The sequence below is a fragment of the Enhydra lutris genome, unplaced genomic scaffold, assembly GCF_002288905.1.
Source record: "Enhydra lutris kenyoni isolate GAN:26980312 unplaced genomic scaffold, ASM228890v2 scaffoldscaffold44, whole genome shotgun sequence".
Taxonomy (NCBI): domain Eukaryota; kingdom Metazoa; phylum Chordata; class Mammalia; order Carnivora; family Mustelidae; genus Enhydra; species Enhydra lutris.
Window position 1 is genome coordinate 6,949,129 of NW_019154128.1, and position 24,617 is coordinate 6,973,745.

Genomic DNA, 24,617 nt, shown 5'->3' on the forward strand with positions numbered 1-24,617 from the left:
TTTTAGCACAAATTCAAATTTTTTTCGAATACAAATTTACCACAATGTTTAAGAGTCATTATCTTAGGATAATGGATTTATGGATAATTTTTGCTCTTTTCTTCTTTCATATTTTCTGTTCTTCTGTAACTTTTAGAGGGAGAAAAAAATTTCTCTCTCTTTTTTAAAGATTTTATTCATTTATTTGACAGAGAGAGTGAAAGTGAGAGAGATCACAGAGAGAGAGGGAGAAGCAGACTCCCAGCTGAGCAGAGAGCCAGATGCAGGACTCAATCCCAGGACCCTGGGATCATGACCTGAGCCGAAGACAGATGCTCCACCAAGTGAACCACCCAGGAACCTGAAAAAAATATTTCTAAAGAGAATGAAAATCTCTGAAAGAAATTTTAGAGCAGCAAAAATTTGATTATAATGGCAACCAGGTAAGCCCATCCAATAACATTGACAACATCGAGATGAAAAAACCCAGCATCCAGTCAAATAAAATAGAATAAATGCTGGTCTGGTTGGGAATAAGAAGGACTGTTACTGTTCTGCTTGCGGAAATCTGAGTGTTCTTCAAGGTTGCATGAAAATTTAGCTCTAACACTTCCAGCTTGAAGTTTAACGTGTGGAGTATTGACAAGGAATAAGGAGAAGGAGAACGGGAAAGAGAGAGAAAGAGGGGAAAAAAGGATAATGAAAAAATACTAGGCCACATGGAGAAAGATCAGTAAAGGGAGAAAAGACAGGAAAAGTGGGCTGAAGAGAGAGGGGTCGAGAAAAGAAATTTCTGGCTGTTTTGCATCCCCCCATAATCAGGAAAATGGGAGTCAAGTTGGTAAATGAAATCAGAGACCAGCCTCCTCTAGACATCACCACTCCTCCTGCCCCTGCTCCAGTGTCTGGTCCAGTGTCGTCATCCAGGAGTAGGAGTTCAGGTCAGTGGAAAGTGGGTGCCTTACTAGCACACCAAAGCCAGCACTACTGCTCCTGGGCGCTCAGGGAAGCCAAACTGGGTGTCTTCCCCAGGGGTTTGTTGGGCACAGGCATGCGGTACCTCACGTGCTTCCAGAATTTGGAATTCAGCGACCGTTTGTCAGCCATGTGGTCTTGCCTCCACTTGATGGTACCCTGCACTTCCACGAGGTGCCGGAGGGACTCTTGAAGCTCCTCAAACCGCAGTCCACCGGGCTTGCTCAGAGCCTCCATTTCTATCAGGATCACCTTGGAGTCATTCTGGATGAGGGCGCTGTGTAGGGCGATCTCCTGTTCGTAGGCAAACTCCCTGCTGTGGACCAGCTCAGGAGTCAGGATAAAAATCTGCCGCCGGCTCTTTCGTATGTTGTTCTCCACGGCAATGGCTGCGTCTGGGAATAAAAGCCCCGGATCACATTTCCTGATGCTGCGTTTTGAAATCTAATGCTTTGATCATGAATGCTCTGGACTTAAAAAAAAAAAAAAAAGTTATGGTTTTAATCTGTTATGGGATTCTGACACTGATCAGTTCTTCATTCAGGAAAGGGGGAATGTGCTTGAAGGGACAACCTGTTATGTTTGACTTACCCCTCTCTCTGTGAGCACATCAGTCCCAAGCCCCTCTTCCTTCCCAGGTAGGTCAGTTCTAACTAAAATGAATCCTTGGAGTTACATAGCAGGTAGAGATATTTAGTGGGAGAATCAGAATTCAAGTTCATTAGCTATGTATTATCTTCTTAGAATATTAGCGTATGTGTTTTGCCAGGGCTTAGTACGTTCACTCTTAGGGACTGTTGCTCCTCTGAACTGATTAAAATCTCTAAGGGAGTCCTGGATTCACGTCACTCCCCAATGTCTCTGTTTGAGAAGCTGATTTGATTCAGACTAGAAAGATCTTAAGGAAGACCAGATCCCCTTATCAATTTAGAGTTTATACGGCATCAGCTCCATGGTGATAGCAGGAAACTTCTGGGCAGACTTAGAAAGCACATGTAAAATACTCAGCTCTCCCTGCAAGGAGGGACTGGAGAAATCAAAGAAATGCAACCATGAACGAAACCACTCAAGAATTTCTTAGAGCAGGGCAGCCAAAAGACTGCCAACCCATGTAGTGTGTGAACTAGGGAAGTAAGTGTTGAATAGCACCAGATAGAGACTTCATGTTGGTCAGGATCCTAACAGAAAACTCAGCACACTCAAAAGGACTGACTTAAGAGAGTTTAATGAGAGGAGAATTTATAAAAGATGTGGACAGAGCCAAGAGAAATCAACGAGAGATGCCTCGGAACCCCAGCACCGGAAATAGCCAGGGAGGCATTACCCCCCTCCAGGTGTGAAGGGGAAGAAGCAATTATGAAAGCTAAGGTCTATAAAGGCAGCTAACAGGAGCCCATGTTCTGGGAGAGAAGAGCCCAGCTCCCCTGGCAACCTTGCCCGATGCCTGCCTCTGTACTTCTGCTTCCATTGGCGGAACCCAGCAGGGAGCAGAGGGCAGGGGCCTGATAGATTCCATAATGACCAGCTCTTCCCCCACTCTCCCCGGGGCCACTGGATGGAGCAGGGTGCAGAGTAGATTTGAAGGGGCAAAGCTCCAGAAGGTAACTAGCATGGGAAGAAATACCACTGATGCAGTCACGAACTTTTCCAAAGGGACGAGTGAAGTTTGGTGTTGTTTTGTTATATCTGACCTTCCTTGGGTTAAAGTAAGGTTCAGAGGACATGCTTGAGGGAGGGGGGTGGGAACATTCCCAGGTGAAAAACAGCACGATGCAGGCCACGCAAGCTTGAGCCTCAGCACGCCGGTGTTCACACTGGGCTGGAGCGAGGTAGAACTAGAAAGGAGGTCGATGGATCTGAGACAAAAGCGATGAAGGGTTTGCAGCCAGATGTGGCAGGTGGTGTGACGTCACAAACAGCTGGGGTCCCTGCAGCTTCCTGAGCAGATGTGTAACATGAAAAGAGCGTTTGAGCACCGCAGCTCATTTCTTTCTACTGGAATGAGTAGCCAACGGGAGAGCTGGAGGAAGAAGAAAGCTTCTAGAGAAAACTGGGATTCCGTTTTCCTGAATCATTCATTTTACAAAGTTACCCACACCATTGTGGGGGGATTAACATTGCCTAAATATTCCAGGATGAAGTAGATTCACCTGCTGGGTGTTCCTTTACGTCTACAGATGCTTGAATCCCTCTTTGCAGTGGAAATGCCAGTTTAAATTCACAGTCTACTAAGCATTCACTTTATTGGACTTACCCTCAGTGATGCTTCTGCCTCAGGAAAATTCCAAACACTTCCTGGTCTCTGAGGAATTAGAGAAGAGCTATAAGGAGGGCTCATGGGTACTTGACATAAATATAGAGGGAGGAGGAGAACACCTACTGAAAGGCCAGAATTGTGACAAACTATGGAAGGTACATGGAATCGACTAAGAAACAGGAGACAGCTCTAGTGGATGTGGTGAGAATACACATTTGCAAATGTTTCTCCAAAACAGGGGAAAGCACGAAGACTTTCTGAATCCTTGCAAATATTTCAGTCAATGCCTCTAGGTATGAGAACACATTTCTTTGTTGTTGGTGGTTTTTTTTTTTTTTCTTTTTTGAGTCTTCTTTCAGCTCTTCTAGAGAGAATTAAGATGTATGTCAGTTATCCTAGCAGTGGACATGGGAAGTCAAATAGGGGCCATGTCTTGCTAAATCCGCATAGCAGTGTCCTCACATCACTGATACTCTTATGAAGACCTCATGATCAGGTCGGCTATGGGGGAAGGACAAGCAAAGAATAAGTATCTCCTTCTTCTGGAGACATATTTTAAAACTCTGGTCTTAAGGCCTGGAATAATGATTGTATTTCCTTATCCAACACAGGGATAAGACCACCTATCCTTGGCCTTCTGATAAACGTGACTTTCTGTCCCTGATGTGTGTTGATAGCTTTACCTTCTCCCGGTAGCAGATCTCTCCCATAAATGCATAAGTTATAGCCACATTTATTTTCAAGAACTTCAGGCAGAATCTGGTGAACAAAGTGGCCCACGGCATTGGCCCTCTCGGGACTATTTTTATAGTTCCGCGGATAGATAACGTAAGCATCATAGATCTTTCCATCTGAAAATAAGAACAAGAAGTACAACTTTATTCCTTGGCTCTGGAAATTCCCATTTGACTCCTCCTAGACATTCTCCCCCGAATTTTATTATTGTTGGTGTGTGTATCCCATCCCCCAAAACATTCTAGAATCCAGAGATGGTGACCACAACTCACTACCGCAAAATGTCATCAGAAAACCAATCTTAATCTGCAAGTATTCTCCCTTTACTGCCTCAGACTGAATGGTAGAGAGGCAAGTTTAGCATACACCATACTGTCAAATTTAATTAATAACTTATTGATAAATATCTGTCATGGATAAGGGATCTTCTGTTTTTGGAGTAGATCTCAGTTTTAGCTGTTGTTTTCCCCTAACCTAGGAAATGAAAATGCGAAAGGAGAATTTTTTTAAGGGATCTATATTTCCCACAAATCAAATAATTAGCCCTAGTTGAGTGGACCATATGGAAAATGTAGAGTATATCTGCCTCCAAAGGAGAGAATGTTGTCTGATTTAGCAGGCATAAATGTATTCTTTCAGGTGTATACTTGTGCACACAGGTAGGGCTCTGTAAGGAGTGGGCTTTCTGGTAAAATACACCTGCCTTCTGATGGCTCTGTCTAAGCTGTTCACATCTGGAAAGCAGGAACACTTTAGTTAATGTTTTGAATTCCATGAAGTTTTCCAATACACATTTTCCAAAATGATTAAACTTTTCTGGGCTTGGGCTGATTCTGTTCTTGATTTAGCAGGAACAGCAAGCCTATTGGGGGAGGAGATTTGAGCTGTTGAGATGTATCTCAGAACCATACGGAGCATCAAAAAGGACAGAGACTGGCCTCCGAGTGGACTGAGAAAAAAAAAAAAAAGATCTGCTAACAATATGTTAGCCAGCAAAATCTGGGTTTAGTACCATAGCTATTAAGAGATCAACAAATGAGCCACCAACAGCCAGCATGGATCCTTTTCTTTGAAGAAAAATGTGGAACTTGCCACTTACCATTCCTCACTTTGTGAGGTCTAGCTAGGTCTCTCCAGAGCAGATTAACCTCAATCCAGAACACTTTGAGCATTATGGCCATGACGTTGATTAGCATTAACAAGGTGCTAAATCCCGCCAGGATGTAGTAGGTGCTTTGCTTGTCATCTATTCAAAAGATAAGGGGAGGACAAAAATGATCACTAATATTCCTACAACAAGGTAAAATAAACAGACCTCCACTGGGAGGACGAGAAATTCGTACAGGAGATGCCTGCCTGGCATTTGCATGTCTGCATTAGGAATCAGTAAGTAAACATTTACTGAGTGCCTCCCCTAGGCAAGACAGCAAGCTAGGCATGGTAGGGGCTTCTCAAAGCATACAAGGTGTGGCCCCAAATGTAAACTTAACTAAGATAGGAGGTAAAAGTGTGATTGGAGCTGGCAGAGGTTTTTAGGAGTGCTCCCTCCAGGCTGGAGTGGGTAATGGAGGCTTCCTGCAGGGGGAGAGAAGTTTTAGAGAACCAGGAAACAAAAAAAATGCACTCCTGACAAGAGGAGCTGCTGTGAGCCCAAGGGCAGAGATGTGGTGTATTCTGAGGAACCGGAGTAATCCAGCATGGGGAAGTAGTGGAAGAAACAACAAGAAATGTGTCTCAGGGCTCGGTTCTGACCAAAGTTGGGGCTCCCATTCCGGCATTTTGCCTTTATTCGGGAAGGTCACGGGAGCCACTGATGAGTGTTGAGTGGGATGTTAACAATGAAAGCGGTTGACAAGCAGGATTAATCTGAAGGTAGGGGAAGATTTGTCTCTGTGGGAAGAGACCATAATTACTTAGAAGAAAATGGACGGGAAGTTTCTGCAATACTTGTGGTGAAACATAAGGAGGGTTCAGACCTGTGTAATAATGAGAAAAGAACAGATACATCTGGAGTTGGGGCATTAAGGAGAACGAATCAAAAGGTCTTGGTGTCTTACTGCATAGGAAAGCAGGGAAGAGACAGGGGCCATGTAAGTCTCTAAAGCATAATTGATGGGGAAGTCATATTCCTGGGGTGCTAGGTTCTAAACACACCCCTTATTTTTCTCATCACTGCACTGCATCTCGTACTCACTGTTGCACAAAGCGTATACGTGAGATGGTTCCCGATTTCAAGGACTTGGAACAGATACGTACAAATTGTATACAAGCATTGTACTCATTAATGGTATTTTTTGGCTGTTGTATGTTTACTTCTCTCTTTAGAATTAACTCTCCTCTTACAAGTAGTCTCACTTAAAGATGACCATGAGAACAATCTCAAAGGAGATTTGTCTCTTGTAACACCCTCCCTGCCTTTTTTGTCTAAAATCCCAAATCATGAAGCTCCAGTCTTGCCCTAGAAAATCATTATTCACAGATTCCTCCCATTGTTCATCAGCACCCTGAGGATCCAGAACTGTGAAATCAAGAATGGCTAAGGCAAAGAGATTCAACACGGGGGAGCAGGGGGGCACGGTGGAGGAGGCGTATTGCTGAAAATTGGTAGAGAGCTTACTATCTGCACTGTCATCAGTTTAAACGATAAATATGCCCTAAGGAAAGCATTTCAACAGGATTCCCCTTCAGGTCACTCTCTCTAAAAGTCCTATCTGGATACCCTCTGGGAACGTCCATTTCTTGGGGACATCGAGGTGAAGTAACTGGGCGTGTGTGTGGCCACTTCCACTGGGAGGAGAGAAGTTAATCTGAGACAGTAAAGAAAGTTGAAGTTCAGTATCTTTCTGTTAATGACTTTAAACCTGTGTAAATAACTCCGTATGTGGTGAGTAAACACTAAATACTTTCTGAAAGTGTTTATAAACAGGAAAACACTGCCTAAGTTTGAGTTCTGGCTCTAACTCCAATTCCTCAAGCTTTTTAACCTCCTCTTATTTCCTCATCAGCAAAACTGGGTGATAGTAACAGTCTCTTCCTCATGTGTTATTGATCAAATAAATAAGAAATGAGATGGGAAATAATCAGAGAGGCCCAAAGAAAACAATGAATAAAAGTGTACTACTATGATTAGGAGTGTCAAATATTTATTTAATCACATCAAGGAATATGGGAACATAAGCTTTTAAAGTTTTTGTTGTTGAAATTCGAGACAATGTTGTAATTTATTTTGTGATGGGAAATAAACGATGTGTCAAAATGTGATGATTAAACTGCCATAGCAACAATTTGTTTAATGTTCACAGTTGTCAAAACAGAGTGTAACCACGTTAATTTGAAGAAGAACAGGGGAAGGGTAGCACATACAAATAAACTAGAAGGAAAAAAGTCACCAAGTACATGTAACATGAAGACAATTCCAATACACAGGTCGTCGGAGAACATTCATACAGTGACAATGTAAACAAGTCATGAGGATATCGAGGCAATGGCAATTCCGGGGGGAAGGGCACAGCTTCCCCTCTCCTTGAAGATCCACTGTGCCAGCTACCGTCCAATACTACATGGTGACGTGGTCCATATGTCCTGGGGTGATTCCATTATTACTGGTAGAAACCTGGCGACCCATGGAACTCGATAGCACTCAATGTCATGATTCTGTTTGTTTTACAAATTGGTGATTTGAATCTAAATTAAAGCAAAACTTCCAAGCACCATTTCAGACAGAGATTTAACCACAAGCACATGAACTTGGTGGTCTGCTTATCTATTACCCCCAATTTTTTTTCATCAGGTTGTGCCTCTGTGTGTTTATTCAAATTAATCTGGACTATGTCCCACTTAGGGGTATAAACTGAGGACTTAAATCTCCCTTTGACTATGTGACAAACACATTAAATAATTTCCATGTAGTTGTGCATGGAGTAACAAGTGTAAAAATACCACATTTTTCTCCCCATTTATACTGGATTCAATGCTTCATCTGACAAACAAGATGTCTTTGCCTGGAAATGCAAACAAGGGAGAAAGTTGACAGGTGCTCAGGAAGGAAATGTTTGTAAAACTATTTTTGCTGACATCACTGCACACAACGACATACCAAGGGAGGGGGAGCAAGAAGAAATCTGTCCCCCAGAGGACAAGTGTGTCATCACTGACATTGGTTAGTGTTGTCTGGGTAAGGTGATGATTAAAAGCACAATGAGTCTGCGGTGCGGAGGTGTCAATCAGTTAAGTGTCTGCCTTTGGCTCAGTTCCTGATCCCAGGATCCTGGGGTTGAGCCAGAGGCCCTGGAGTTGAGCCCTGTATCAAGTCCCCTGTCAGACTCCTTGCTCAGCAGGGGTATCTCTTTCTTCCTCTCTCTCTGCCCCTTCCCCACCCTTGTGCTCTCTCTCTCACTCTCTCTCTCACTCACTCTCTCTCTCAAATAAATAAATAAAATCATTTTTAAAAAAGCACAATGACTCTTAGATGGTCTTATTACTGTTTCAGATTCTTTACAGACAATGTACCTTGTTACCTATACCCAAGACGGATCATTCTCTCCATTTAATTTTAAAAGATTATATATAGTATCTGAACCTACTGAAGGATAGTCAGTTTCCTGTTTTTGTTATATCTTATTGCATCAGATTATAATGAAGTCATTAAAGGCACAGTAGATTCAGATAAAACTATTGAGAAGTTATTAAACAATTTGGCCTTTCCAAGTTACTGGGAAGTTTATCTACCCTAACAAACATAAATGTAAGCTGTTGCTTTGTTGAATAATTAAGCCTTATAGCTAAAGCAGTGGAAATGTACAAAAATCATTTTCCTTGATACCTTTGGTATGCGTTCATTTATTCATTCAACAAATTGTTATAGAGTACATGCTATAGGTACCAGAGGCGCTGTGCTACAGATGGAGGACATGAAGATGGGTGAGACGCCATCTTGCCCTCATGGAGCTTAGAGTCACGTTCAGCAGACTCTCAAACAGATTTCTGTTAAGTGTGGGGGTGTAGACATAGAGACAGGGCCCTACAGGAACACCAGGAAGGAATATAGACCCCAAACTCATAGCCAAAGAAGGCTCCTCATAAAAGGTGGTCCTGAATTGCTTGTTGAATAAGAGATACAATAAAGAAATGAGCTGAGCTACCAGACGTCCTGTGAGTTTCACCTACACTGAGATTGGTAATTACCAGGGGTAGATGTGGGGAAGGGAGAAATAGGTGAACGGATTGTGTTTTCTTTTTTTAGTTTAAATACATTGAACCTCTAAAAAAAAAAAAAACAAAATAAAACAAAACAAAAACAAACAGAAAAAGAAAGACATGTAGCTCAAAAATGTATTTGGTGAAATAAATGATGGTTTCTCTGTATAATGGGATACTATGAAGCCATTAAAAATCATGGTGTAGAAGAACATTTACTATCATGGGAAGATTTCTATTATACATTAAATAATTATAAAATAAGCTATAAAACTTTCTATGTAACTTGTAGCAAAGCATGTTTATAATCTAAATATATCGAAGAGAATTTATGTGGCAATACAAAGGTCAAAGAACAGCCAAGGCAATCTTGAAGAAGAATAAAATTGGAAGACTTACTCTACCCAAAATCAAGGTTGACTGTACAGCTACAGGAAATAAGACAGTATAGCATTAGAGCATAAACGTTTTTCTTTTAAAAAGAGACAGGATGTAAGAGATCACACGCTTTTCCTGGAAGTGACCAGAGAGTAAATACTTTAGGTTTTGCAAGTAGAAAATAAATAAATAAATAAATAAATAAATAAATAAATAGATTTACTATTTTATAAAGTTTAACAATAATGGCACATAATGTCTTATTACAAAGTAGTGTCCTAAGATCTTCTTCCTGGAATGGGCAGTAATTACATACTTCATCTTTTCATCTACTTTGCCAGCCTCACTAACAAAATGTGCATTCTTTAGGACCAAAAAAAAATTTATAGAAGGGAACATGTTTATAACGTGCCATAAAAGTCATGAAAGGTAACATAGAACATATTCACATTTGCTGTTAGTGTGTTCTTTCATATATAGTGAGACAGAAAGAGCTAATGAAAGCAGAAGGATGGCCAAGGAAGCAGCTGCGTGTTAAAGAGGAACCAAAATGAGAAGGTAAGGGGGGGGTGGGTAAAGAAAGGAGGAAGGGGTGGGAGGGGGGAGAGAAGGAAGAGGAAGAGGAAGGGGAGGAGAGGGAGGATGGGTGGAGGCAAAGGAGGAGGAGGGTGGCAAGAGGGAGGGGGGAGGAGGGGAAAGAAAGGAGGAGGGGGTAGGAGGAAGAGGAGAGGAGGAGATGGAGGGTAGGAGAAGGTGGAGGGAGAGGAGAAAGGGTGAGAGAAGGGAGAAGAGGGAGAGGAGCAGGAAGGGGGAAGTAAAGCTGTAGAGAAGCAACCAGGGAAACCATACTACAAAGGTCAGTGTTCTTTACAGGAGAAGCACATTCTACGAGGTGGGTCATGTCCATTGTTGTGAGAGATGCGCCCTGGAACCACACTCCAACACATTGTTCTCTAAGAAATGATTTCAGCTTACAGTTGATGCAGCTAACTTGGGTGACCAAAGTCTCAGGAACACTCCTTACTTGGTCTTTTCCTCTTTAGTCTCACGATGTGCCGTATCCAGCCATGCAGACTCTGAGCCAGACATTCGTACCGCAGCGACAAGTCCTCCTCTCTCACACCATCTATTCTCAAAGTAGTGTTCTGACAAGTCAGCTCATTGCTAGAGCTAAAAAGGCAACATGTTATGTTCAGTGCTTACTTTGCTGTTGCAAATTGTGTGGGAGGAAAAGGGGATGTATCAGCCTCAATATAAAAAAATACCTTTGATTTTGCTCCTGTTCCTCTTGAATTCTTGCTTCACCAAAGTTCTGAACTGTGGTTCTGTTCACCTTCCATCGGACACCAGCCATGAACTGAGATCCTTTCCCAAAGCAAGCAGAGCAGAGTATGTTTGCTGGTTTTCCTGGATGAGAAGCGAAGAAATTCACCAATAAAAATCAGTTCTTCCAGTAGTATTTCATTCAGTGTGAAAAAAGTCATTGAATACTTGGGCTGTGCCAGGAACTGATTCCAATCCCCTTCCTTATCATTAACATCCTCCTCCCTACATCAGACCTTCGCCTTGCCTCCACCACCTTCATTCACAGTTGGGAGGAAGCTCAGCTCCCTCTCTCCCCTCACCTGCTGCGTAAACTCAGCAGGTAAATAACTCTGGCTTCATCAATCCCACTTTATATGGAGGGGCTTCTTTTTACTCTAAGTTGGAATTTCTTTGTAACTTCCTTCTTCCACATCTTTCTCCTTCTACCGAATTCTCTTCATCTCTCTGGAAGCCCCTTTGTTGGTAAAACTGTGTTTTGCTGGACCCAGCTACAATCCCAGTACTGAGTCCTTCAAGGGAACTCTCCTTTATTACTCCTCCTTTTACTGGACGCTTCCTCTGCCCCGAGCTGAAAGCATGAGGGCTGCCGCCCACCTGGGCACATGCATTTAGCCATCCCTTCCTGAGCCCTTGGTTCCTGGGTCAAGAAGTGTGCAGATGGATGAGGAATGCAGAGTGTCTCAGACAGTGACAATGGCACACCCAAATGATTAAAATACAAGGTACTCTACTCTTCTATAGAAAGACTGACAAATTACATGTGAATACAGAGGGAGAAGTCATCCTAGGGAGCAGGACTGCCACACTGTATAAGAAAATGTTTTCCTTGGACCAGATTGGATGGAGGATCTTGGGGTGCCCACCGGTAGGTAAGGAGGGTGGCGTTGGGGAATGGTATTTAATTCACTGTTGAGAGATGAGAAGAAGGAACATCATGGACAAAGGCAAGAAAGAATATGGAAATGCTGCCTTCTCAGTGTCACAACTGTGAGGGGGTCAGGATGGAAGGGACACAGAGCACGTGGGGTTAACAGCTGCAAATAAGCCAGGACGCAGTGAGAACCAGTTCATGAAGGATCTTCTCTTACAGGCCAAGAAGGTGGAGCTGTATCTCATTTCTGGTAGGGAACCAAAGAAGGCAGAGATACGCAGAGTCGGAAAGCCTGGGTTCTTATCCTTCTATCACCAATTATTCACAACCCTGGGCATGTCATTGATCCTACCTGAGCCTAAGTATTCACACGCATAAATTGGGAATGATGTCCACCTCCAGGAGAGAAGTAAGAATGAAGTAAAACAGTACGTGTGAGAGCACCCTGAGCTACAAGTACATTGCAAATGTAAATGCTGGGTATTCCGAATATTAACAAGTACCCAAATGAATATTTCTACACATGACATTTCATTCAGTTCCCAAGATCCATCGTGTTAACTGCTTGACCCATGCTTAGGAAATTCAGATCAAGAGTCCTATGGAAGGATTCTCCAAGTAACATTTATAGCATTCTTAAAATTTTCTTACCAATTTCCACTTCTTTTGTTTCATTTTGTGGAGGGGCTATAATTACTGGAAACCAAGAAACGCTTTCTTCCTCTTAAATCAAAGACAAAGAGATTACAAATATTAGGGTTAAAACAAATGTGAGTCCAACACATTAAATAAATTGCATAACTTGGCAATTGCTAGAAAACCACAATTCTACAGAACAAGCACAACACTACAGGAAAGAAGTTCCAAAGTTCTGTGAAACACTAGCATATATAAGATACTTAATAAATGCTTATTGAATGAAAAAAAAATAAAAAAGTTCTATGACAACCATAAACACGTAAGTCCACACTTCGGTCACAGATTTCCACCACTGTGGAAATTCTAATTGCTGTGGCACTGGTGCCTAGGGACAGTGAAGGGGATCTTCTGGAGCACTGCTGCATTCCTACACCCCTGGATTCTCATTTATTTCAAGATAGTGTGAAGCTAAGGAAACCCTGAAATCTCCTTATAGATTTGAGAGCCTTGGTGGTGAGGTATTTTTATAGACTTTAACATTTGAAAAACACTTTTTAGAATCAAATTATCTACTTGAGGTCATTGATAACATAGAAAATACTGCAAACCAGGATTGTGTGAAAGGCGAAATGGAATGGTGTCACTTATGTCAAGGGGGGTTGAAATGGAGCCAGGAGGCCATTAAGGAGATGGGTCCCATGACCTCACTGGTGGAATCATGAACTTTTGAACTAGTGAGACTACAAATATTCCAAGACTAAGCCCAAACATCTACAACTTGGTACAATAAGAGACTTGCCTTTGATAGCCTTAGTCACCAATTGTATTAAGTGAAGCTTAGCTTTCTACTGCCAATAGTCATCAGAATTCTTTGTAAACAATGTCTATACACATTCCCTCTGTGCTTTAAAATCACCTGACTTTTGCTCTCTAGTGGGACACTAGCTGGGTTGCTACTCAAATCTGTGTACCCCAAATTACAATTCTTTGATCCCCCCATAAACACTTTTGCTTACTTATTGCCTCCTGATAACTTTGGGTTCACAATTAAAAACCACCCAACAATATCTATCCATCCCCTTACAGAACCTCTCAATAAATTTCTAATCCAGTTAAGTACAGTAGAGATTAAATAGATTTTTTTTCTATTTACAGAACTTCTCACAACAAATTGGGAGAAGGAAAGTTCATCTTGCTCTGCAAACACTTGTATTGCCATCCCCAAATAAGTTTATTAAGTTAGCATTCAGATCACACCATCTTAGGAAAGTTTAAGTCATATAGGAGAGAACAGATTTGATTTCAGATTAGTAGCATAAACTCCCTCTAAAATTCCTGAAATCTTGAGAGTGCATTTAGAAAAGTTCTTTGCTCTGTTGTTGAGAATGTGCAAGAGGAGATGAAGCCAGAAGACATATCGGGACCATGAAGTATGGTCACTTGTTTTGCTTTTCACGTGGATACGTGGTCAACCTCAGTCCAAAAAGATTACATTGAAAATTCCAGAAATAAACAACTCATAATTTTTAAATTGCTCACTGTTCTGAGTAGCATAATAAAATCTCACAGTGCTCCACTCGGTCCCATCCAGGAAGTGAACTGTCCCTTTGTCTAGCAGATCTGCCCCGTATCTACCACATGTCCCTTAGCCACTTGGTAGCTTTCTTGGTTATGAGCAGACTTTCCTGGCATCCCACTCCTTGTGTTCAGGTAACCCCTCTTTTACTTAATAGTGTCCCCAAAGCACAAAAGTAATGATGCTGGCAATGCAGAGAAGCCAGAGAAGCCATTAAACACTTCCTCGAAGTGAAAAGGTGAAAGCTCTCGACTTTAATAAGGAAAGAGAAAAACATCATATGCTGAATTTGCTAAGACCTATAGTAACTTTTATTTTGGTATTTTGTTGTAATCATTCTATTTTATTATTAGTTATATTTGCTAATCTCTTACCGTGCCCAGCGTATCAATTAAACCTTATCATAGGTATGTATGGACAGGAAAATACATAGTATATATAAGACCAGTACTATCCCCTATTTCAGGCATCCACTGGGGGTTTTGGAATGTATCCCTTGCAGATAAGGGGGTCTGCAGTCAAGGAAAATCAACAAGAAGGGCACAATTCCACTCGCGTTATTTTTTTTAAATATTATGTTTTGTTAAATTCGGTAGGCTTACCTTTCACAATGAATGATCTGGTTGTTGTGACACCGTAACTGACTCCATTTTCATTGTGCATAAATTTGCATGTATAATCACCTGTGTCCTTGCTAGTTGCATTGTCAATCAGCACATAGGTCTTGTGTATGTGATACCTTGGTCCATGAAGAGCTTTACAATTCTGCAAGGAAACATTCCATTCCATGTTCAGTGACTCTTTACTTGCCCTTGTTTTGTGTAATTATCAGCCATTTCCCCCAAGTGTCCTTTTACCTTAAACCACTCAACAGGTGCTGTCCAGTTGTAGAGGTCAATTGTAGGACAATGTATTTTGGAATTTTTTTCTGATCCTGATGTTGTTGAATAAATCAGATGATCTGGAACATTGCAATCTGGTTGTTTTCTATAGATGGTGACATTTACATACCCAGTCTTGTTAGAGGTAGGACTAAAAATAAGTCAAACGATTTAAAAAGTTACTCAGCATTATGAAATGACTTCATTCAATTCTAAGCTTTTACTTAATACTGCTTTTTTTTTTCTTCAAACAATTGATGTACAGGAATTGTTTTCTTATTTAAAAACATCTATAAAAATCTAGAGTTTTAATGAAACAAGACAAAAGCAGAGAGGGAGATAAACAATAAGAGACTCTTAATCTCAGGAAACAAATGGAGGGTTGCTGGAAGGGAGGAGTGAGGGGGGATGGGGTGCCTGGGTGATTGACACTGGGGAGGGTGCGTGCTATGGTGAGTGCTGTGAGTTGTGTAAGACTGAGGAGTACAGACCTGTATCCCTGAAACAAATAATACATTATATGTTAATTTAAAAAATTTAGAGTTTTAAATATTTTTTGTGTTACATTTGAGATAAAACATATTCCTTATATTAGCCCTATCATGACTCCCTCGCCATTTCTTTATACACTAGATCTGCTGTCATGCCAAGAACAGGATTTTATAAAGATAATTGATATTTAATGAGAGTTTACTGTGTATCATTCATGGTGCTAACATTACATTATTTTCTTCTCATAAGGATGTTTTGAAGTAGGCTATATTATCGTATGTATTTTACAGATAAGGAAAGAGAAGAACAGAGAAATCACTGCTGGCATCACATACCCAACTAGTGACAAGACAGGAATTTGAAACTAAGACTGGTCTGACCTCAGAAGCTAGATGCCTAACTAATCACATCCCACATTTTGATGTAGTTCATCTGACATATTGTATATACCAAATACAGGCACAAGATCAGAACATTTAACAATATATATGTAGAGTAAATAACCTGCAGGCACACAATCTTACACAACCCTCTTTGGCTTACCCTTCAGGTTTACGGCACTGCTAACAGCCCTTTTGCTCCCACTATAGGCCTCCTTGATGCCCAGCATCTAGCTTACTGGGTCTTTTTGCTGGTTTGTTCCTACTTCCAGCCAAAGTGAGTGATTGCTCTCAGTTTTCTTGGTCACTACAAAAGCTAGGTCTTTTCCTAATTGGACTACAAATTCTTGCAATTCTATCTTTAAATTGTTCATAATCACCCAAAACCCAACCAGATGGTGTTCCTAGAAGTACCCTTCTATTCAAACCACTTTATAAATTCAGCTGTCCCACAAAGGTCTAGAAAGGAAAGGAAAGGAAGGACAGCTCACACTGTCAATTAGCAAAGAAAAGGGAACAAGCTGAAGATTATGGTGACTGCCTTGTTAATACCTTCTGATAATGCAAGTATAAATTCCAGAATCATTGACTTTGGCAGGGAGAAACTTAAGCTGTTCCCCGGCAGCCAACACATGATTTCTTTTCTGGGTGGTTATACTTTTATTGGTTTTCAGGTAATACCAATCCACAGGGTATCGAGACTTTCCTTGCCTAGGACATCTCACAATTAAAGCCTCATTTTCCAGGCCCCAGGATGATTTGCCTGCAGATACAAAAAGCAAACAAACAAAACATAAATAGGATCCTGAAATGACCATGTAACAACATTATATTCTTATACTGTATCCTTCTGGGATTAAATATAGAAATGGACCATTTTCTGTAACACTTTCACTGTGAAAGAATAGTAAATGATGAAGATCTTCTATGAAATGCTCTAATGCATACCACAGGTTAGTGAATTAACTTGCAGCCAATCCTCCTACACTGTTCCAGTGACAAAGCAGCCACATGTCTCTCTGCGAAGTATACTGTGGGACAACAAACGCTTATAGCACCTCCTACATGTGGGCTGCAGGATAAATTTTGATATATTTAAATATGTAAAACTAAAATTATGATATACTTGTTGTGAAGAATTTGTCCTGATAGATTACTGATAAAGAATGACTGTGAAGCATAAATGAATTTTCCAGAAACAACCAGAAGCAAGCAGTTTAAAACAGGGCAAATGATGGGGTGCCTGGGTGGCTTAGTTGGTTCCATTAAGCCTCCTCCTTCAGCTCAGGTCATGCTCTCAGTGTCCTGGGATTGAGCCCTGCATCAGGCTCCCTGCTCAGCGGAGAGTCTGCTTCTCCCTCTCTCTCTGCCATTCCCCATGGCTCGTGCTGTCTCTCTCACTCTCTCAAATAAATAAATAAAATGTTTTAAAAAAGTCAAATGTTTTTGGAATTACTTAATTTTAAAATTTTATAATCGTGCCGTCTCTCTCAAATAAATAAATAAAACCTTTAAGAAAAAAAAACAAGGCAAACATCTTTGGAATTACTTAATTTAAAAATTTTACAATTTCAGTTGAAAAGCAGTACTTACTAAATTTAGCTGCTGTGAAATGTACAAGAATTGTTAGAAGTGTCAAGACCCAAAGTCTCATTCTCAGTTTATCAATCCGGAGCAAGTGTTGGTAACTGATTGTTGAGATTATTCAAAATGAATCTGTGACATATGATGGTGAAGGTCTCCCCTAGGAGGTTGAAAGTACCCCTTGAGATTTACAGCAGGATAGAGTTTCAATGTCTCTACTGAAACATACATCACACAAAATCATAAGCAAAATACTTACTGTCAAGATTTTTACTTATTCAATTCCCCCCAGGAGAATTAATCAATCAACAGGTATTTGTTAGGTATGAATATGTTTAACAGCAGGATTTCAGACATGAAACATTGCATTTATTCCTACTGAAACTTTGGGCCCCATAGGCTTTATAATAGTTGTACTGTTTCATATTATGATGACAATGTGCTGGAAGAAGCTGAATTAGGAGGAAAGAAAACTAGTTTCTATTTTAGAAACAAATTTAAAAACTATAAAAAATTCAACAGACCCTAGAAAACACAATGTTCTAAATGCCAAGGTAAAAACCACAGCTATCCACACAGGCTGGGGGTTGTGTGCACTCATATGTGACCCACATGCAGGTGTACGTGCAAATAGTCATCACAAAGCAACTAAAACTATAGGCAAGGGACAGGTCAAGCATTAATCGAGTAATTGCCCTAGACACAATGCCAAACCCTCAAAAATGTGTGCCCACCTCAACCTGTCTCCAAAATTCACCAGTTTTTCTAAGAATAGTTGGAGGTCTGTGAAAAATATTTACATGCTTTTCTTTTTCCTTTCACCAAAAAAATCATTTAACTAGATTTTTTTTTTTTTCTTAAAAAGTCAGGGAAGGGATTGAACGAATACAGAAACTAGCTAATAGAACAATAGACACAGCAACCCTAAACAGACTTCAAGAAAGCACATTTCCTCTAAACATCGTCTGCTGGTACTTTTCTTATTATGTGTATGGAAAAGTTTTTAGTATAAGCTTTAGATAAGTAATTGATGCTTACCCAACCTAAAGGATGGAAGGGAGTGATCTCCAAGTCGATGACTGAGCTAAGAATAGTTTCCAGCTCTTGTGACTCCAGCCCCAAAGTCTCCTCAGGTGCACACATTCTCTCTTTTATTTTGAAGGGGAGACACTCGAAGACATCCTGGAATTCATTACTCCACCCACACTGAAATTTGATTTTTAGTCACAGTTCACGACTGGTTCAAAAATAGGGGTGTGTCATGTACCAAGAATTCTTGACCTTGGTACATAAATACGTCAACATAAGGGCAACACTGAGTAATCCCTCTAGGTGAAGTCATCAAACCACCTCCCCTTATTTTAGCATCGGTTTCTTAAGCTAAATAATGCTCGCTGTTTATTGCCCTGATATTATTACTCATTTGGTTTTCAGTGATCTTTTTAAAAAATATTTTATTTATTTATTTGAGACAGGCAGAGAGAAATAACAAGTAGGCAGAGAGGCAGGCAGAGAGATAGGGGGAAGCAGGCTCCCTGCTGAGCAGAGAGCCCAAGGCAGGGCTCTATCCCAGGACCCTGAGACCATGACCTGAGCTGAAGGCAGTGGCTTAACCCACTGAGCCACCCAGGTGCCGCAGGTTCTCAATGATCTTGAAGTCCTGGGGCCTTGAATCTGTCTTTCTAGATATCCTTTGACACTTCATTTGGCAAATTCTAGCTCAGCATGCTCATCCAGTTTGGGCTGGATGAACTACAAAGAGTTCCAAAAACGAATGAGGAGACAAGCAATGAGGAGTAAGCCAAACTTTATGGAGGTTTGTAAGCGCTCTTCTTATGGTTCAGAATGTGACACAGTCTCTCCAAAACCAGATTCCCCCAGCATCTTACTCCTCAGATATAAGTCCCTGTAGGGACTCAGATCAGTTTTGCTGGAAAAGGACAGGTTTTCTAAGGAGTTCAGGAGCATAGAGGGAAACTATGAGTAAGAAGGCTACCTCAAGGGGACTGATAGGAAGACCATAAACTTCAACTCTTGAACCCCATGTAAAATGAATGTTAATTGCAAAATTAGATTTGAGCTATACATAGCTATAATGACTCCATCATGAGTAAATTCAATTCACTTTTAAAACTTAACACATCTTCAAAGAATTCAGGGACTAATTGCAGACTGGAGCAATAATATAATGATAATAGTTAAGCTTTCTCTAGAACTCACTCTATGCCAAGATCCAGTTCCTAGTGACTTACATGTGTTAACTCCTTCATTGCCACAACACCCATGGAGGCAAGCATTCTTATTATAATACATACCCATTTTACAGATAAGGACAGGGAGGTCCAGAAAAGTTAAACAACTTGGCCAAGGCACATACTGCTAAGAGACAGAACCCAAGCAGGCTGGCTCAAAGGGCTAGGTGTCTAATCACAAAGTCACACTGCCACTGGGTGACCAAGATAGAGAGAGGAGGTTCCTGCTAACAAAGGATTCTTCTAATAGCTTTTCATTCCCCACACTGTGGCAGGCAGTGATCTTGAGCAGGCATACCCATCTGCTTGGGGATTCAGTCATAGTTTAGACATCAGTCATGTGCTCTGGGAGGAAGAAATACAAAATTCTGTCACAGCTAGATTTACCATGAGATGTTCAGTGTCAATTCGAGGAACCGGGTCTGCTTATTTCTAGTCTCAAGTTAGTTGTCCAAGCTCTTACTATCAAGAGCATATGAGTTTCACATTGAGACCACAGAATCAGGAGCAAGGGAGCTAGAAACAGTGCCCAGAGCATGGTTAAACTCTGGAGAACATTTTGTTAAATAAAATAATATGAACCTGAATGTTCTTATACTTGAATATGGACTTTTATTTTACACACTAAATTATTTTCAAAAGGTTTGATTAAATGTAGGCATTTCTTCATAAGACTAGACCATGTTTCCATGAGTTTCCTAGTTTCAAATATAAGATTTCTCAGTTAAAATTCAGATTCCAATTAGAATGTTAATATGATCTTGAAACCTGGCAGAAACATTTCATAAAATCTAATGATTACAATAAGATAATCTAATAATCCATTCAGTAATTAAGTCCTTTCAGTCAAAGAACTGAAGTACTTATCATCAATACTACTCAACTTTTACAGATTAAAATAAAACCCATAGAGGAGACTGGTTAAATCATCAGACCAAGCTCATCCACTTGTGGCTAGGGTTGAAACCAAACTTGTTGAACCTCAAAGTCAAGGCTTTTTTTTTTTTTTTCTCTTGAATACCAACTAAAAAGGAGAGAGAAAAAAAAAACAAAAACAGAGCAGTCAAGATTGCTTTCTTATAATTGTGGGCTGGGTTATTAAACAAAATAAGCTAGTCTAATTTCCCAAAAGCTTCTTTTTATAAATAACTAAACTACTTTGGTTTCTCACTACTATGACACCATCCAATATAAACGTATAATGATTCATAATAACAGATAAAATGTGAAAGGAAAGGACCTCTAACTAATACAACAGTGATTTTGAGCACTTGTGAAATCTCTTGAGTTAAGCAGAAAGCGTTCAATGTCTGCTTATTTCTCTAGCAGACACACTATTTTAAGGATTTCTCAGACCTACTCTTCATTTTAAAAATAACCTAGCCTAATTTGGCTATAACTTTGTTCTGATTTTTGGATTTAGCCATAATTTCCTTCTGATTTTGGGTGAGAGTTTTGAAATCTGGCATGTCCCTATTTATAATCTAAAATAAACAAAAATAAACAAAAATAAACAAAAATTTTTGCCAAAATAAACTTTTTTTTTGCCAAAAATAAACAAAAACCAAAAGCCCTGATTTTCAGAGTAACAGCAAGCAACTTGCATTTGGACTGTGGCACTCAAGTATTTCATAACTAGTAAGATATCATGTAAGACTTCTCCATTTGTCTTGCCTGGTATCATAACTAAATCAAGATGTACTCTCATAGTCCAGAGCTGGCCATGTATGGCCAGGTCTTACTGTAAGCCATGTCAAAAGCAAGGACATTTTTGTTATGTTGCACATATAAGAATCCAAGTGGGTCAGGTTCTCAGTAATTCTCACAAGAATAAGCAAAGGGGAAATCTTTTCCCCCATTTCTCCTGATGCGGTATTTGTAGAGCCTGCAATGGACTGGGGGGGGGGGGCAGATCCAGGGTGGTGGTAGGTGGTCTTGGGAAAAGGCTCTAGGGACAGCCCCACCCACAGTGTTCCTTGGGAAGAGTGCTTATCTTTTGATTCTTCTTTGCCACACTTCAAACTCTAGGAGCTCTCGATGCTCCTTCCCTGCCTCACCCCTATGAAAAGCAACTTCTCTCATAGTCTTCTTCAGTCTCAGTGGGGGCATCCATTCTTCAAGTTGCTCAAGACAAAATTCACCATCTGTAATTGGCTCTTCTTCTCCTCACACATCTGACCTGCAATCCACCAGGACATCCTGTAGTTTTCACCTTCAAACACATCCTATTTGCAAACACTTCTGCCGACCTCCACCACCATCTTCCTCTCCCTAGCCACCATCATCTCTCACCTCGACTGCAACAGTAGCTTATAATAGTTATGCGTGCTTCCACAAGTCCCCTTCTTCAGACTGTTCCTAATAAAGAGGCTCCAGAAATCCTATTAAAACCTGTCAGATCATATAGGCCTCCAATGTCTTCCCACATCACCCAGAGGAAAAGCCAACCCCCTTACAGCAGCTCTGAGGGCCCATGTAATCTGAGGCTACCCATCACTCTTCTGACTCCTCCTTTCCAACCCTGAACACACAAGGGCAGTTTCTACTGTACACTTGCTCTTCCTTCTGTCTGGACAGTTTCTTCCAGTTACCCAATAGGTTAACTCTCTCACCTCCTGGAAGTCAGGGCTCCTGTAGTATCTTCTCAAAAAGACTTACCCTGACTATGTAATTTTCTTTATTTCTCTCTTCTTTTTTCCCCTTCCTTTCTTTTTCTTCTTTCCCTTCTTTCCCTTCCTTCTTTCCTCCCTTTCTCTTTCTTTCCTTCTTTTGTTTCTGAGTAACTTTTTTCTTATTGAGCTTAAATTCACATAACATAAAATTAATCAGTTGAAAGTGACAATTCAGTATCATTTAGTATACTCACAATACTGTGAACTACCACCTCTTTCTAGTTTCCAAACATTTTCATCACTCCAAATAAAATCCCATTCCCAATAGTAAATACTCCCCCCTTCCTTTCATTCCCCAGCCCCTAGCAACCACCAGTCTGCTTTCTGCCTCTATGTATCTGCCTCTTCTGAATATTTCATATATATGGAATCATCCAATAAGTACCTTTATGTCTGGCCCCTTTCATTTAGCACAGTATATTCAAGGTTCTTCTATGTTGAAGAATGTATAAGTACTTCATTCCTTTAGTGGCTGAATCATATCCATCCTATGAATATACCACAATTTCTTTATCCATCCATTCATTCATGGACATTTGGGTTGCTTCTACCTTCAACTATTGTGAATACCACAGTCATGGACACTGGTGTCAAAGCATTCATTTGAGTATCTGATCACCTGAATTTAAACTGCAATGTTTCCTCCCTATTTTCTTACCCAGCTCTGGCTTTTTACTGGGGCACCCATCATCTTTTCTACTATGAATTGTATTTCTTGTTTGTATTCTGTTTTCCACCATTAGATTACGAGCTCCAGAAAAGGAGGTAATTTAGTGTTTTGCCCATGAATACAGCTCATGTGCCTGGCAGAGGGCCCAAGACAAAGCAGATGCTTGGAAATGTTTGTTGAATGAACTGGTACAACCAACTAGGGGTTGAAATGTCTGGTTTGAAAAGGAAAGGTCTGTATCAAACCTGAGCAGGAGCAATGTACTTTGGGCTGTGGTTTTCCATCTCCTCCTTGAAACTCTGGCTTTTCTGTTCTCTCTTATGGTAAGGTGAGGCCTAAGTCAGTCTTGGAATGTCCCATGGGAACTCCTGAGGCTAAGAAGAGGGTGTTGTGCAAACCAGAAGGAACTCTGTGGACTGAGGACAGAGAGGAGGGAGAAATAGAGTTGCTGGCCATATGAAAACCAGCCAGCATTCTTAAGTGCTTGCATATGTGCAATGACTAAATTATAACCAATATCCCCTCAAGACTAATTCCATATGATGATTTTATAACCTGCAGCCCACATGTGTCATTCTTCATTTACTTCATGTAGATCTTCCTTTCTCTTGGGCTCAGTCTGGCCTTTATTTTCCCAACATTAGAGTCAGCATCTATAATTTCTATGAGAATTCTAAAATGTACCTGGAAGTTCAAGTGCATAGAATAACCAAAAGATTGTTCAAAAATAAGAACAAAGTTGGAGGACTTACATAACACAACTTTAAGATTGAATATAAAGCTGGAATAATGGAAACAGTGTGGTATTGGCATTAAGATGGACATAGAGATCAAAGGACCATAGAAGAAAGAGTCCAGAAATAGACTCAAACACACAGAAAATTGATTTTTGATAAAAGCACCAACATAAACCTATGGGGAAAGCATAGTTTTCAACAAATGATGATAGAAAAACAGGCTATCTTTATGGATGAAAGACATATCTTTAGTTCACATTATACATAGAAATAAAAATCAAAATAGATCATATTTGTAAAAAAGTTACATAGTGAAAAATCTTCGTACTTTTCCTATTGGACAAGGACAAATATTTCTTAGACTAGATACAAAAATCAGTAATCATGAAAGAAAACTAAATAATTTAGACTGTACCAAAATGAAGAACTTCTGTTCTTCATAGGACATCATTAAAATTTGAATAGGCCAACCTGCAGGCAGACAAAATACAATTTATACATCTGATGGAAGACCTGTAGCTATAATTTATAAATGGCTCATACAAATCAATATGAAGAAGACAAAACAGCCTGATTTTTTTAAAAAATCATAAAGACTCAAACTGTGATTTCACAAAATATACTGATGGCCAGCAAACACATAAAAAAGGTGCTCAAAATTGTTAGTCTTTAGAGAAATGTAAATAGTCTGATGAGACTCTATTGATGGGATGAGATTCTATTTGATGAGATCCTATTTGATGGCATCACAAAGACTGACAATCCCAAATGTTGACAAAAGGCTGTGGTGTAACTAGAACCCTTATACAACCCTGGTGGGAGTGTAAAATCATAAATGACTTTGGAACACAGTTTGGAAGCTTCTGGTAACTGCTAGAAATTCTTCTCCTAAGGATTTACTCAAAGAAAATCAAAACTTATACCCACAAAAAGACTCACACCCAAATGTTCACAGAATCTTGATGGCCAACAACAAGTGGATGGATCAACTATTTTCCCCTCATGATGGAAAGCTGT

The 24,617-nt window shown here is 40.3% G+C and overlaps 1 protein-coding gene across 1 annotated transcript; it reads right to left on the reverse strand.

The window, feature by feature from the left end:
- Positions 1 to 407: 407 nt before the first annotated feature.
- On the reverse strand, positions 408 to 17,430 carry LOC111155900 (interleukin 1 receptor like 1). Its single transcript, XM_022516366.1, has 10 exons — positions 17,279 to 17,430; positions 16,238 to 16,448; positions 14,790 to 14,964; positions 14,535 to 14,697; positions 12,369 to 12,440; positions 10,786 to 10,927; positions 10,545 to 10,690; positions 5,046 to 5,192; positions 3,895 to 4,062; positions 408 to 1,349 (listed from the first exon to the last, which is right to left on the reverse strand). The coding sequence occupies exons 1-10, from the start codon at positions 17,337 to 17,339 to the stop codon at positions 964 to 966; spliced, it is 1,671 nt and encodes a 556-aa protein (XP_022372074.1). The 5' UTR covers positions 17,340 to 17,430; the 3' UTR covers positions 408 to 963.
- Positions 17,431 to 24,617: the final 7,187 nt, after the last annotated feature.